The sequence below is a fragment of the Puma concolor genome, chromosome C1, assembly GCF_028749965.1.
Source record: "Puma concolor isolate L17-30 chromosome C1, mPumCon1.1.hap2, whole genome shotgun sequence".
Lineage (NCBI taxonomy): Eukaryota > Metazoa > Chordata > Mammalia > Carnivora > Felidae > Puma > Puma concolor.
The window spans coordinates 204,148,883-204,160,718 of NC_141674.1; the positions used below are offsets into that span (position 1 = coordinate 204,148,883).

The 11,836-nt window shown below is 42.9% G+C and overlaps 1 protein-coding gene across 4 annotated transcripts in view; it reads left to right on the forward strand.

Moving 5' to 3' along the window:
- Positions 1 to 5,925, forward strand: part of CNOT9 (CCR4-NOT transcription complex subunit 9) — a 30,425-nt gene extending 24,500 nt beyond the window's left edge. For 3 of the 4 annotated variants that reach the window (XM_086719650.1, XM_086719652.1, XM_086719654.1), the window contains exons 6-8: positions 1,031 to 1,129; positions 1,327 to 1,418; positions 3,572 to 5,925. In XM_086719650.1, coding sequence (XP_086575776.1) covers positions 1,031 to 1,129; positions 1,327 to 1,418; positions 3,572 to 3,740 — 360 coding nt within the window. In that variant the 3' untranslated portion in view covers positions 3,741 to 5,925. Of the gene's footprint in view, positions 1 to 1,030; positions 1,130 to 1,326; positions 1,419 to 2,606; positions 3,463 to 3,571 lie in introns of those variants that run through there. The other variant, XM_086719651.1, reaches the window with a different exon arrangement.
- The last annotated feature ends 5,911 nt before the right edge of the window (positions 5,926 to 11,836 follow it).

Consider the following 11,836-nt stretch of genomic DNA (forward strand, 5'->3'; position numbering starts at 1 on the left):
AGCATGCAGCTCTTGATCTCAGGGTCATGGGTTTGGACCCCACATTATGGGTAGAGATTACTTTAAAAAATAAGTAAATAGGACGCCTGCATGGCTCAGTCATTAAACATCTGATTTAGGCTCATGTCATGGTCTCAACAATTGTGAGTTTGAGCCCCGAGTCAGGCTCTGTGCTGAAGGCATGGAGCCTACTTGGGATTCTCTCTCTCCCTCTCTTTCTGCCTTTCCCTTTTGTGTGCACTCTCTTTCTCGCTCTCTCTCAAAATAAACTTTTTTAAAGAAGTAGTAGGAAAAGTTTTACTTACCTCATTTAGAAGAGATAAGGCACAGCTAAATTTCTAAATTCCTCTTGGCCCATGGAAAAAAGAAAACTAGGTTTTCAAACTAGGTTTGGATCTCAACTCTACAACTTAGTGGCTTTGTCACTTGGGACCTTAACCTTACAAGTTATTGATTAGCAGTTATGCCTGGCACATAGTACATGTTAAATAACTGGAAAAGTATCTGCATTTTTTAAAATTTGTTTATTTTGAGAGAGAGAGAGTGTGCGTGAGCAGGGGAGGGGCAGAGAGGGAGAGACAGGATCCTAAGCAGGCTCTGCACTGCCAGTGCAGAGCCCGATACAGGGCTCAAACTCACAAATTGTGAGATCATGACCTTGGCCCAAACCAAGAGTTCAGATACTTAACTGACTGAGCCACTCAGGTGCCCCCATATATCTATATTTTTAAGAAATTGTTAGTTACCCAGACCTGCCCTTTTATATAAAATGTGAATAACAGTAGGACCTACCTCACAGGTTTATTGTGAAAATAAGACGAGGCACGTTATGCCTATAGGAAAAACTCTGGCACATGGTAATGTTTATTATGAATCTTTTTTAACTATGCCTATCTTGGGGAGTAAGTTGTACATAATGTCAGGGTCTCTGCTTAATTTTCTGATTCACAATTATTCCCGGGAGATGAATCAACATTTGGAAGACAAATCTGAGCAACGTTTTAGACTCTTTAATTTTGTTTTACTCCAGGTTGCCACGTTCATCCTCCAGAAGATCCTTTTAGATGACACAGGTTTGGCATATATATGTCAGACATATGAGCGTTTCTCCCACGTTGCCATGATTTTGGTGAGTTCTTTCATCTGTCTCTATCCCCCTTATGGTTACTTCTGATTACACAGCTTAGTCCCTTTTGCAGTTGACACTGAACAGCATCCTGGAACCTTATATAATGATTCTTGAAATATCTGATCTCTGATGTCAACTAGAATTATTTTGTATTTTGTGTGTTTTTTCCTACCCCACACCATTTTGGGGGAAAATAGGGTAAGATGGTCCTGCAGCTATCCAAAGAGCCTTCTGCCCGTCTGCTGAAGCATGTAGTGAGATGTTACCTTCGACTCTCAGATAATCCCAGGTAACTAAACATTTACAGGATTTATGGGACTTTGGGGAAATACTCTGGTGAGTGGTTGCCCTGTCTCATGGCATAGCTCTTAATATCTTTAGGGTAGGCAAGGGATATAACTTTAAGTCAGACAGAACTTAATTAAATCCTTTTCAAATCTGAAGTGCTGAATTTAAAAATCCCATCAGAGGGGGTGCCTGGGTGACTGAGTCAGTTAAGCGTCTGATTCTTGGTTTCAGCTCAGGTCATGATCTCACGGTTCATGAGTTTGAGCCCCACGTCAGGCTCAGCACTGACTGTGCAGAGCCTGCTTGGGATTGGGATTCATTCTCTCTCTCTCTCTCTCTCTCTCTCTCTCTCTCTCTCTCTGCCCCTCCCCCCATCTCTCTCTCTCTCTCTCTCTCTCTTTCTCTGTCTCTCTCTCTTTGTCTCTCTGTCTCATAAAAATAAATAAACTTTGAAATAAAATAGGGGCGCCTGGGTGGCTCAATCTGTTAAACGTCCAACTCTTGATCTCAGCTCAGGTCATGATCTCACAGTTCATGAGTTCAAGCTTCACATTAGGCTCTACGCTGATGGTGGGGAGCCTGCTTGAGATTCTGTCTCTCCTCTCTGCCTCTCACCTGCTTGTATGCTCGCTCACTCTCAGAATAAATAAATAAAAACTTAAAAATTCATCATAGTTTTGGGGGTGCTTGGCTGGCTCAGTTGGTAAAGCATGCAGCTCTTGATCTCAGGGTCATGAGTTCAAGCCCCACGTTGGGCGTAGAGCTTACTTTGGAAAAAAAAAAATCAGTTTTGTCTCCCCACTGTAACTCTGTACCCTCCTCTAAAATTTCAGAGAATCTAGTCAGTTTCCAGCAAACCTTATGATACATTATTCCTGTGGTTTGAGCTTTCTATTGCTGCTTCAGGTGGTCAGAAAGAGAAGTATATTTTCAAAGATCTCTTAAGAAAGGAATGGAGCCCAGAGGACTCTTGAATTACATTTTCAGTTTTCTCTTTGATTCCTGTAAAGTCCTTGAACTAATTATTTTATCTGCCTGTGTTCATAATCTTTGTCAGAAATCATACATTGTAGATATGATGCATTTTAGAAATGTTTGACCTTTTGCTTTGTAAATCCATAATTCATGCTGAAAGCCACTTGCTCAGGTTCTGCTAAACCACATAATGGGGCAATTTCTGTGTTCCTAGGAATGGGGATAACTCGATTTAATGTGAACGCAGCCTTCTCCCACTGAGGTTATTCAAGCCCTAGCTATTTCTTCAACTATTTTGTCCTGTTCTTCAGTGGTTCCTGTTCCCATCAGTTTGAAAATATGTTTATTTAAAATTCTACTTGTACAAAGAAACCAGACTGAACAAAAGCCGTAACTTTATTTAAAACAGCTTTATAAATCATTACCGTTTACCTGTTTAAGGTTTTCAGATTTGATTTTTCTCTGATTATCTTTTAAAGAAAATGATACATTTAAAAGTTCATCTGATAATGTTGCCACCATTGTTTTGTTTTTACTTCTCACCTTTTATTAAACCTTTTAACTATGAAGCTGAAGCAGGGGCGCCTGGCTGGCTTGGTCAGTAGAGCATGCAACTCTCGGTCTCAGAGTCCTGCATTCAAGCCCCACATTGGGTGTAGAGCTTACTTTAAAAAAAAAAAAAAAAAAAAAGGGAAAGAAATAAAGAAACTGAAGCAGTTTTTGGAAAGACACAAGTTTATACTGTTCAGAATTAAAGTTCATTCATTTACCGTAATGAGTCAAGTCATCTCCCCTGTTCATGCACTGACTTTAGAAATGTTTCATTTACCATAACCCATCTATTTCTGTCATGAGCGTATTGGCAGTATTTACTGTAATGAATCCGAAAGCAGTTGGAATTCAGGTGAACTCTTGCACCACTTCATTCCATTTTGCTTTGTCATGAAATTCCACATTGAGGCATCATTCTGAAAATACTCACAGACGACAGATCCTGGAGACCTCTGAGCCCATGCCTAATACAAGTTTTAAGGAATTTTAATGGATTAAGATACCTTGACTGAACTGCATATTCCCAGGATTCATTATGTGTGTATCTAAGACAGAACTTCTTCTCTGTCCCCCAAATGTGGGTTTATTTGCTGGTCTCCCCGGTTGGCTTGTTTGTCTCTGATGTAGGGCACGTGAAGCGCTCAGGCAGTGCCTCCCTGACCAGCTGAAGGACACGACCTTCGCCCAGGTGCTAAAAGACGACACCACCACGAAACGCTGGCTTGCACAACTGGTGAAGAACCTGCAAGAAGGCCAGGTCACCGATCCCCGGGGTATCCCCCTGCCCCCTCAGTGATCCTCCCCCGCCCCCTTCCACTGCTCCCCCAAGTTGGGGACAGGAGGGGGAACCTGCGAGGAAAACAGCTCAGGTTTTACCGCCGACCGCGAATAGACAACCTCAACGCTGAACTGCACTGGAGAAGAGGGGCAAGGTGACCCCGCTTGAGGAGTGTGGGCTGCCATCTCAGGCCGCCTCCAGGACCTGGGCTCCCTCCACTCCTCCCAGGAGATGGGCTCCTGACACAGCAGTCTGCCACCACAGCTCCAGGAGGGTGTCCACACCAGCAAATGCTGTGTCTGCAGCATGCCCGAGATGGCCCTTCTCCCCCACCTCCACCAGCCACTGGCGGGGAGGGGAGACAGGGTGGTGGCAGCAGCACTGTAGGCATGCTGAGCGCCTGGGACCAAGCCAGGTGGCGGTTTTTTATTTTGCCTTCCTGGAAGACTCAAGATGTGTCTCTTCATCCTCTCTCTCAGTATTTGTTTACTTTGGTCTTTTGTTTTTAATGTCAGAGAGAGGTGTGTTTAGTGGACACAAGCTGTAATACTCAGCAAAACTTTGTCAATTGGCACTGTTTACAAGTCTGTTAGCTGCATAAGCTTAATAAAAAGTTGGTCTGGGCATTACATCCCCTCTAGCAGGCCAATAGCTGCATGAACTGTGGGGAGGAATGGGAAGCAGGGGATAGAGAAAGCCAAAGGACAACAGGACCCCACGTCCTCTTTCCGTTCCCTTTCTGTTCTTCCGCCCCCAGTTCCGGATGCCACAAGGACCCTAACCTTGTTTCTGGCTCCAGCTGCTAGCTTTTCCAAATCTCAGTGCTTTTCTCTTTTTTACATCCCTCGTATTAAAACTCTAACAGACGTCTTAATTCATCAGGCTGTCCTGGGAGGGTATTGTACTGGGGGAGGAGAGACAGCAGTGGACCTCACCTTGAATTCCAGTCCTTGGAGAGATTTTCTGGGTGACTTAAAGGGGAGGTGCCTGGGATTAAGATGATAGGCTACTCAATCCCGTTCTTTGCTTTAGTATGAGTTCCTGTAGCTCCATCTGTCTTCATAATTGTACTTGAAGTGGTATTAGCTGAATGAACTCATGTTATTCAGATTTAAGATGGAGGACTGGACTCTGCTTCTTCACTTAAGTCTCCTTTTTTTTTTTTTTTTTTTTTTTTGGACACATTCCCTATTGGTCTATGGGAATTACAGGGTTGACACTAAAATATTTCCAGCTTGTTCATATTGTGTCAGAGAGTCCCCCTTCTATCTTTGGAGCTCTAGATAACTCTTCACACTCCATTGGCTTGAATCTAACGTGTAAACTGTCTTGCTTTCCTCTAGTCCTTCCCCCTGCCAACACCTGCTTGCTCTCTCTCATCCCCATCTCCAATCACAGATGGGATTACTAGTCAAGTCTAGAGAGAGACAAAGTATTTTCTGTCCACATCTTACACAAATGAAGGTGCCTCCAAACAAGTTGGGCCAGGAGGCGGGGGGCTGTCTGCAAGCGGCAAGCTCAGAGAAACCTTCGCAGAGACAGTTTTGCCAACATGAGGGCTCTTTCAAGCCGACTTTCACCAAGAGAGCCGGCCTTGTTAGTTGGCTTCTGTCTCTTTAGAACCAAGAAAGTAGTAATTGAGTAGCCTAGATGTAGAAAGGGTAGAATAAGCACTTATTCCCCTGCCTTCCAAAAATGAAGAGGAGAATCAGGTCAGCTCTCAGTCTCAAGCCTGAAGAGAAGAGGTCTTGGAGAAAGCAGAGAACAACATGGACCAGATAGACGTCTGGACCTCCTTCAGCCCTTAGTTTGTGATCTGGAGAGTCCAGCTAAGATATCCCTTATTTTTGCCAACTGCCTTCCTGCTGAGCCAAAGTTTCTCATTCCCCCTCCACTGAGGAAGCAGCTGAGGCCCAGGGCCTTGCCCCCTGGGAGATTCTCTTCTCTCTCCATCTTTTGGTGCGTTGGCCATGTTACTGTGCCAACAGTGTCTTAATTCCTGTTCCATCTATTCTCAGCTGGTCTTGGACCGCACACAGGAGTTGGGAGAGGGGTGGAAATGGGTATTATTCCTTGTAGTTGATCCTGATGCCTTATGTGTATAAAGAGACCCCTCCGTTTTTTGTTTTCCATCCCTCTCACACCCTAACAGGATTGAAATAAAACCTGTTTCTGATTTTATAAAGATAATTTTTCCTTTAAACTGGAGACTTGATTTTGTCAATATCTAGATATCTAGGCACTCTGGTCACATGATCCTTATCACCCCTGCCCCTACCATCTGTTCATCTACACAAATACACTGTTGTGCCAAGAGAGCATTGATGGTTCCTTTGTGGATAGGTCCCTTGGGAAAAGTCCTGCGGATGTATCAAAGCTGTTCGGGAGGCTGGGGTGGTGCCCTTTATCTGGTAAAATATCTTCCTGAAACAGAACCTCACTCCTGCCTGTAGTGGCCAAAACTTAATATGGGAGAGACTTCTATAAGTAAAGGGGTAGTGCTTGAAACATTTTATCACAGACTTTGATATTCATTTCCTTCTGAGGCTCAAGACTTAGCACACATCTCCTTAGTTTCCATGCCTGTTTCTGGCTCTCAGCAAGACGGAACCAGCCTCTGCTTCCAGCTTTTTTCCAAGGCACTGGGGGACCTGTGACTGAGTGGTGGAGCAGGGCAAGGAGACACACTGGCTGCCTTGAGAGCACTCTTTCCTTACTGTCTGCATAGCATTCCCCTGCTCACTACCCCTGCTGCTCAAAGGCTGAGAGGCGGAGCAGATAAAGTTCTTGCTGTCAAAAGTCCAAGTAAAACATTTGGAATAGGAAAGAATAGAATGAAATGAGATTCCTGAATGCTGTGGAATTTTTAAACTATTTTAATACATTTATTTCAAAGCTGATCTAACAGCTAAGTTGAACAACAACATTAACAAACCTAATGACATATAGAACACTGCACTCTAAACCGACATTATACATACTCTCTTCAACTACACCAGAAACATTTACCAAAACTGGTCATAGCAGACCACCAAGCCTCAAAGTTTTTCAAGAAAAAATTAATGTTCTCTGAACACAGTGGAATTAAGTTGGGAAAAAGAAAACTGGAAAGTTCCTAACTTTAAAAAGCAAGCAGTACAGTTCTAAATGGCACAAAAGAAATCACAAGCGTAATTAGAAAAAAAAAAAGCCATATCAAAACCTGTGACATGCAGGTAAAGTAATAAATAAATACTACTTTAAATTCACATGTTCCAAAAGAAAGGATGAAGTAAGTGATCTAAGTTTTATGTCAAACTGGGAAAGGATAGCAAATTCAAAAAACAGTAAGATACAAAGAGCAAAAGTCCATGAAATAGGAAACATGCAATAAAGAAAATGAAGTGGGAAGTCATTCCCTTGAAAACGTCAGTGTAATTGATAAACCCTTAATAGACCTTAGATCGGGGGGAAAAATGTTAGAAAAAGTCAGGGTGGGGGGAGCACCAGGGTGGCTCAAATGTCTGACTTGATTTTGGCTCAGGTCATGATCTTGTGGTCATGAGATCAAGTCCCCAGTCAGGCTCTGCACTGAGCAAGTGGAGCCTGCTTGGGATTCTTCCTCTCCATCCCTCCCTAACTCGTATACACACGCTCTCTCAAAGTAAACATTAAAAAAAAAAAAAAAAAACTTACAAATTACATTTTGGCTTTTAAAAAAGGAAAAAGGACATCACTCCGATCTATACTCACGAATCTTCCATAAAGTTCCAGAGACTATAGAATAAGGGAACAGGTTCCCATTCACTTTTGAAGCCACCAAAATCTATCAAGGATATCACAAAGGAAAACCAGGGACTGAACTCTACAATGAATGTAGAAGGAAAATTCCTAGGAAAAAATAGGTCTAGCAATATATATATATATATATATATATATATATATATATATATATATATATATATATATGCATGCATACAAATGATAGTGCACCATACCTAATCTGGGTTTACTATAGAAGACTGATTTAACACTTGAAAACTAAATGCAATTCACATAATCAACAACTGTATAAGGAGAAAAACCACACAATTGTCTAGACAGATGAACAAAAGAATACTATGAAATTCAATACGTATTCATGGTTAAAATAACAAACTGAAAACCAGCAATAGAAGGGCACATCCTTAACAATAAAAGGTATCAACAAAAATCCTACAGTAAACTACTCAATGAAAAAAATACTGAAGTCCTCCCTCCCTGACATGATTGAGACAAAGATATCTACTCTCACGCCTCCCAAGCCTGTGTGCTAAGCCAAGAAAATAAAAGGATAGGAAAGTGGAAAAAATCTGCTGACAGCACAACTGTATACATTGATAACCCAAAAGAATCTCCAAACTCAGAATTGAATGGATTTAGCAAGGTCCTAGAATACAAAGTCAATATGCAAAAATAAAAATAAATCAATTACATATTTCTAAATATAAGAAAAAAGTGGAATTTCAAAAATATAATAGGGGTGTCTGGCTGGCTCAATCAGAAGAGCATGTGACTTTTTAAGTTTATTAATTTTTGAGTAATCTCTACACCCAACATGTGGCTTACACTTTTGGGGCTTGCCCCAAATGAATAAACATTTAAGAAAAATTTTTTAAAAAGGGCACCTCGGCGAGTCAGTCAATTAAGTGTCTAAGTTTGGCTCAGGTCATGGAGACACCATTTGTATTTTTTATTCTAACTTCCCTCATTTTGTCCTCTGGTTCATTTTATACCTCCTTGTTCCCCTTCCCCTTGGTTTCTCATTTTTAGTGTCAGAATAGAGGAATGGCTATATATCCTCCAGCTTTTGACGTTATGTATCCTGGCTTTTAATTAAGTGGTCTCACATTGATGATTTTTAAAGTGGAATTTAATATTTTGAGAAGCGTTTATGACCACGAAGAAGATGGGCTTCATTTCAGAAGTTTTAGTTAGGCTGGAAGGACTGGGGAACTGACTCTAGTCCTGAGAAGCAAGATGTTTAGGGCATCTCCCCTGTGTATCAGAAGGGTCTAGATTTGTCTGTGTGGCCGCAGGAGAGGACAGTGTTTACGTCTCCCTCTTTGCCAGCTGCCCCTTCATTTCAATTTAGGGCTTCTGGGCCTTTCCTGGGCATGATTCCCAGAAAATCCCTCTGCTGCTGCTGCCCTGATCAAGTTTCTGGATCTGTTAATAATAGACAACAGGGGGGGAAGGGCCAGGATCATTATGGAAATAGCAACGATCAAACCACAGGGACAGTTCCTGTACCAGGGCCCCATCTGTCTGCTCCCTCCCTGGGTCTATATAGAGCATCCTGTAGCGGGGATGTCTTCTAAGCCACTGTTTGGAGCATTCTAACCTTGTGAAGGTCTCCCATGTGCCTGCCCCAAAAATGAGAACACATGATTTGGGGAACATTAGCATGAAAAAAAAAAAATCTGAGATCTGAACTCTCCCAGAAAATACAGGAGGAATGATAATACCCCTGACCAAACCCCCAGAAGGGAAGAAATTGGGCAGCAACTAGGTAAGGCAAATAGAAACAGGCAAACCATATATGACCCAGGAGTGTAGAAGTGAGGAATGTGAGGCAGAAGTGTGGAAAACTAAGGACATGATGATGTTAGGGGAATAAAAATGGGGGAGGAAGATAAGCACATGAGACAGGTGCTCTATTAAGTAAAACCTGAAGCCTGCACCATTTAATTTGTGGTGCTCTCTTAATCTCTCTGTTTCCCTTAAATGGCCTCCCTCTTCAGCCTTCCTAGCCTGTATACTCTTCCTTTATCAAAACCTGCTCTCAGGGGTGCCAGGCTAGCTCAGTTGGAAGAGCATGTGACTCTTGATCTCAGGGCCCTGAGTTCAAGCCCCACATTGGATGTAGAAATTACATAAACAAACAAACTTTCAAAATCAAAAACAAAAAACCTGCTCGCTGGAGAATATGGAAACAGCTTATAAATTGTGGAAAAACAATAAAATGTCAGAAATTAACACCTGCCCAAACTGGAAACCCTGTTATTGTAACAGATACAGAAAACTACATAAAGAAAACATACAGTTAGGGGTGCCTGGCTGGCTCAGTCAGTAGAGCATGTGACTCTTGATCTCAGGGTTGTGAGTTCGAGCCTCACATTGGGTGCTGAGGTTGCTTTAAAAAAATAAAATTACTGGGGCGCCTGGGTGGCTCAGACGGTTAAGCATCTGACTTCAGCTTAGGTCATGATCTTGAAGTTTGTGAGTTTGAGCCCTATGTGGTCGTCGGGCTCTGTGCTGACAGCTCGGAGCCTGGAACCTGCTTCAGATTCTGTGTCTCCCTCTCTCTCTGCCCCTCCCCCGCTCATGCTCTGTCTCTCAAAAATAAACAAACATTAAAAAAAATTTTTTTTTTTATTTTTTTTTTCAACGTTTATTTATTTTTGGGACAGAGAGAGACAGAGCATGAACGGGGGAGGGGCAGAGAGAGAGGGAGACACAGAATCGGAAACAGGCTCCAGGCTCTGAGCCATCAGCCCAGAGCCCGACGCGGGGCTCGAACTCACGGACCGCGAGATCGTGACCTGGCTGAAGTCGGACGCTTAACCGACTGCGCCACCCAGGCGCCCCTCATTTAAAAAATTTTTAATAATAAAATTACTTAAAAAAAGATAAGAAAAAAGGGCACCTGGGTGACTCAGGTACTAAGCATCTGACTTCGGCTCAGGTCATGATCTCATGGTTCGTGAGTTTGAGTCCCACATCAGGTGAGCTCCAACCCCACATTGGGTGAGCTCCAGCGCTGTATCAGGTAAGCCCTGCTTCTCTCTATCTTCCTCTCCTGGCATTCTCTGTCTCTCTGCCCTCCCTCACTTGCGCCCTTTCTTTCTCTCAGAAAAGAAAAAAAAAATGTATAGTTGAATAAGTTAGAAAGGGAAGACTGTTGTTAGCTCCCAGGACTGAACTAGAACTCAGCCAATCATTTCAGAAGCCAGCTATGAGCATGATCCCATCACAACTCCCTCCTCTCAGAAGTAACCATGATCCTGACATTTATGGTAATCACTTAGGAGGATTTTATTTTAATGGGACTAAAGTTTTAGCTATAAATAATCACTAATGGTAGAATATTAGGCACTTGAGGGGTGTCTAGGGGAGCAATGAGAGGTAGCCAGATCTCAGCACACTTAAAATCACATCATTTCATACAGTTAGTTCCCTTTGTGCCTATGATTAAAACACACCTCCCTGGAAAAGGATCTCCAGAAGCCTAAGTTCAGCACTGTGCCCTGTGCCTTCAGCTGCCTGATTCCCATCCACTGGTCCAGAAAACTCCATATCCCATAGTCTTTCCAAGGCAGAGCAGAAGTAGGTCCCAGCTCACAGTGCTTGGGAGAGTGCCAGGACCTGTTTGTCTCTGACGCTGACGTGTGAGTCCAGGACATGGCCTCAACTTCTCTGGGCCTCGGTCTCTCCGTGTGAGGTATGGAGCCATAATAAAACCTTTTAAAATTTAGGGGCACCTGGGTGGCTCAGTCGATTAAGTGTGCAAGTTGGGCTCAGATCATGATCTTGTGGTTTGTGGGTTCGAGACCCGTGTTGGTCTCTGTGCTGACAGCTCGGAGCCTGGATCCTGCTTCAGATTCTGTGCCTCACTCTCTCTCTCTCTGCCCCTCCCTCCGCTTGTGCTCTGTCTTCGTCTCTCTCTCTCTCTCTCAAAAATAAACATTAAAATTTTTTTTTAAAAAACGCATTTTAATAAAGCCTTTTACAATTCCTAAATTGGTCCCCTTGCAAGTGTTGGTTTCTATTTCAGCCACCTAGTCATTCACCTTGCAAGAAGCTCATTACCTTTCTTTTCCCTGTGGGTGTCTCTCCAATCTTGTGCTCCACTTTTTTGCCCTTGATTCGTACGTACCACAGGTCCATGCCATCTCTACACACATCTTTATAAACGCGCATGCATGTCCTTGCACATTGGAGGCGATGAACAAGTGTTCATAGCATGGAAAGCACGGAAAGGAAGCATGGAAAGGAAGAACAAATGAACTGTTCGATGCATTTATGCGTGCAATTCCTTCAATGTTTAGCAAGGGCCCAAAAGAGTCAGAGATATTAACCTGTCCCTCGACACC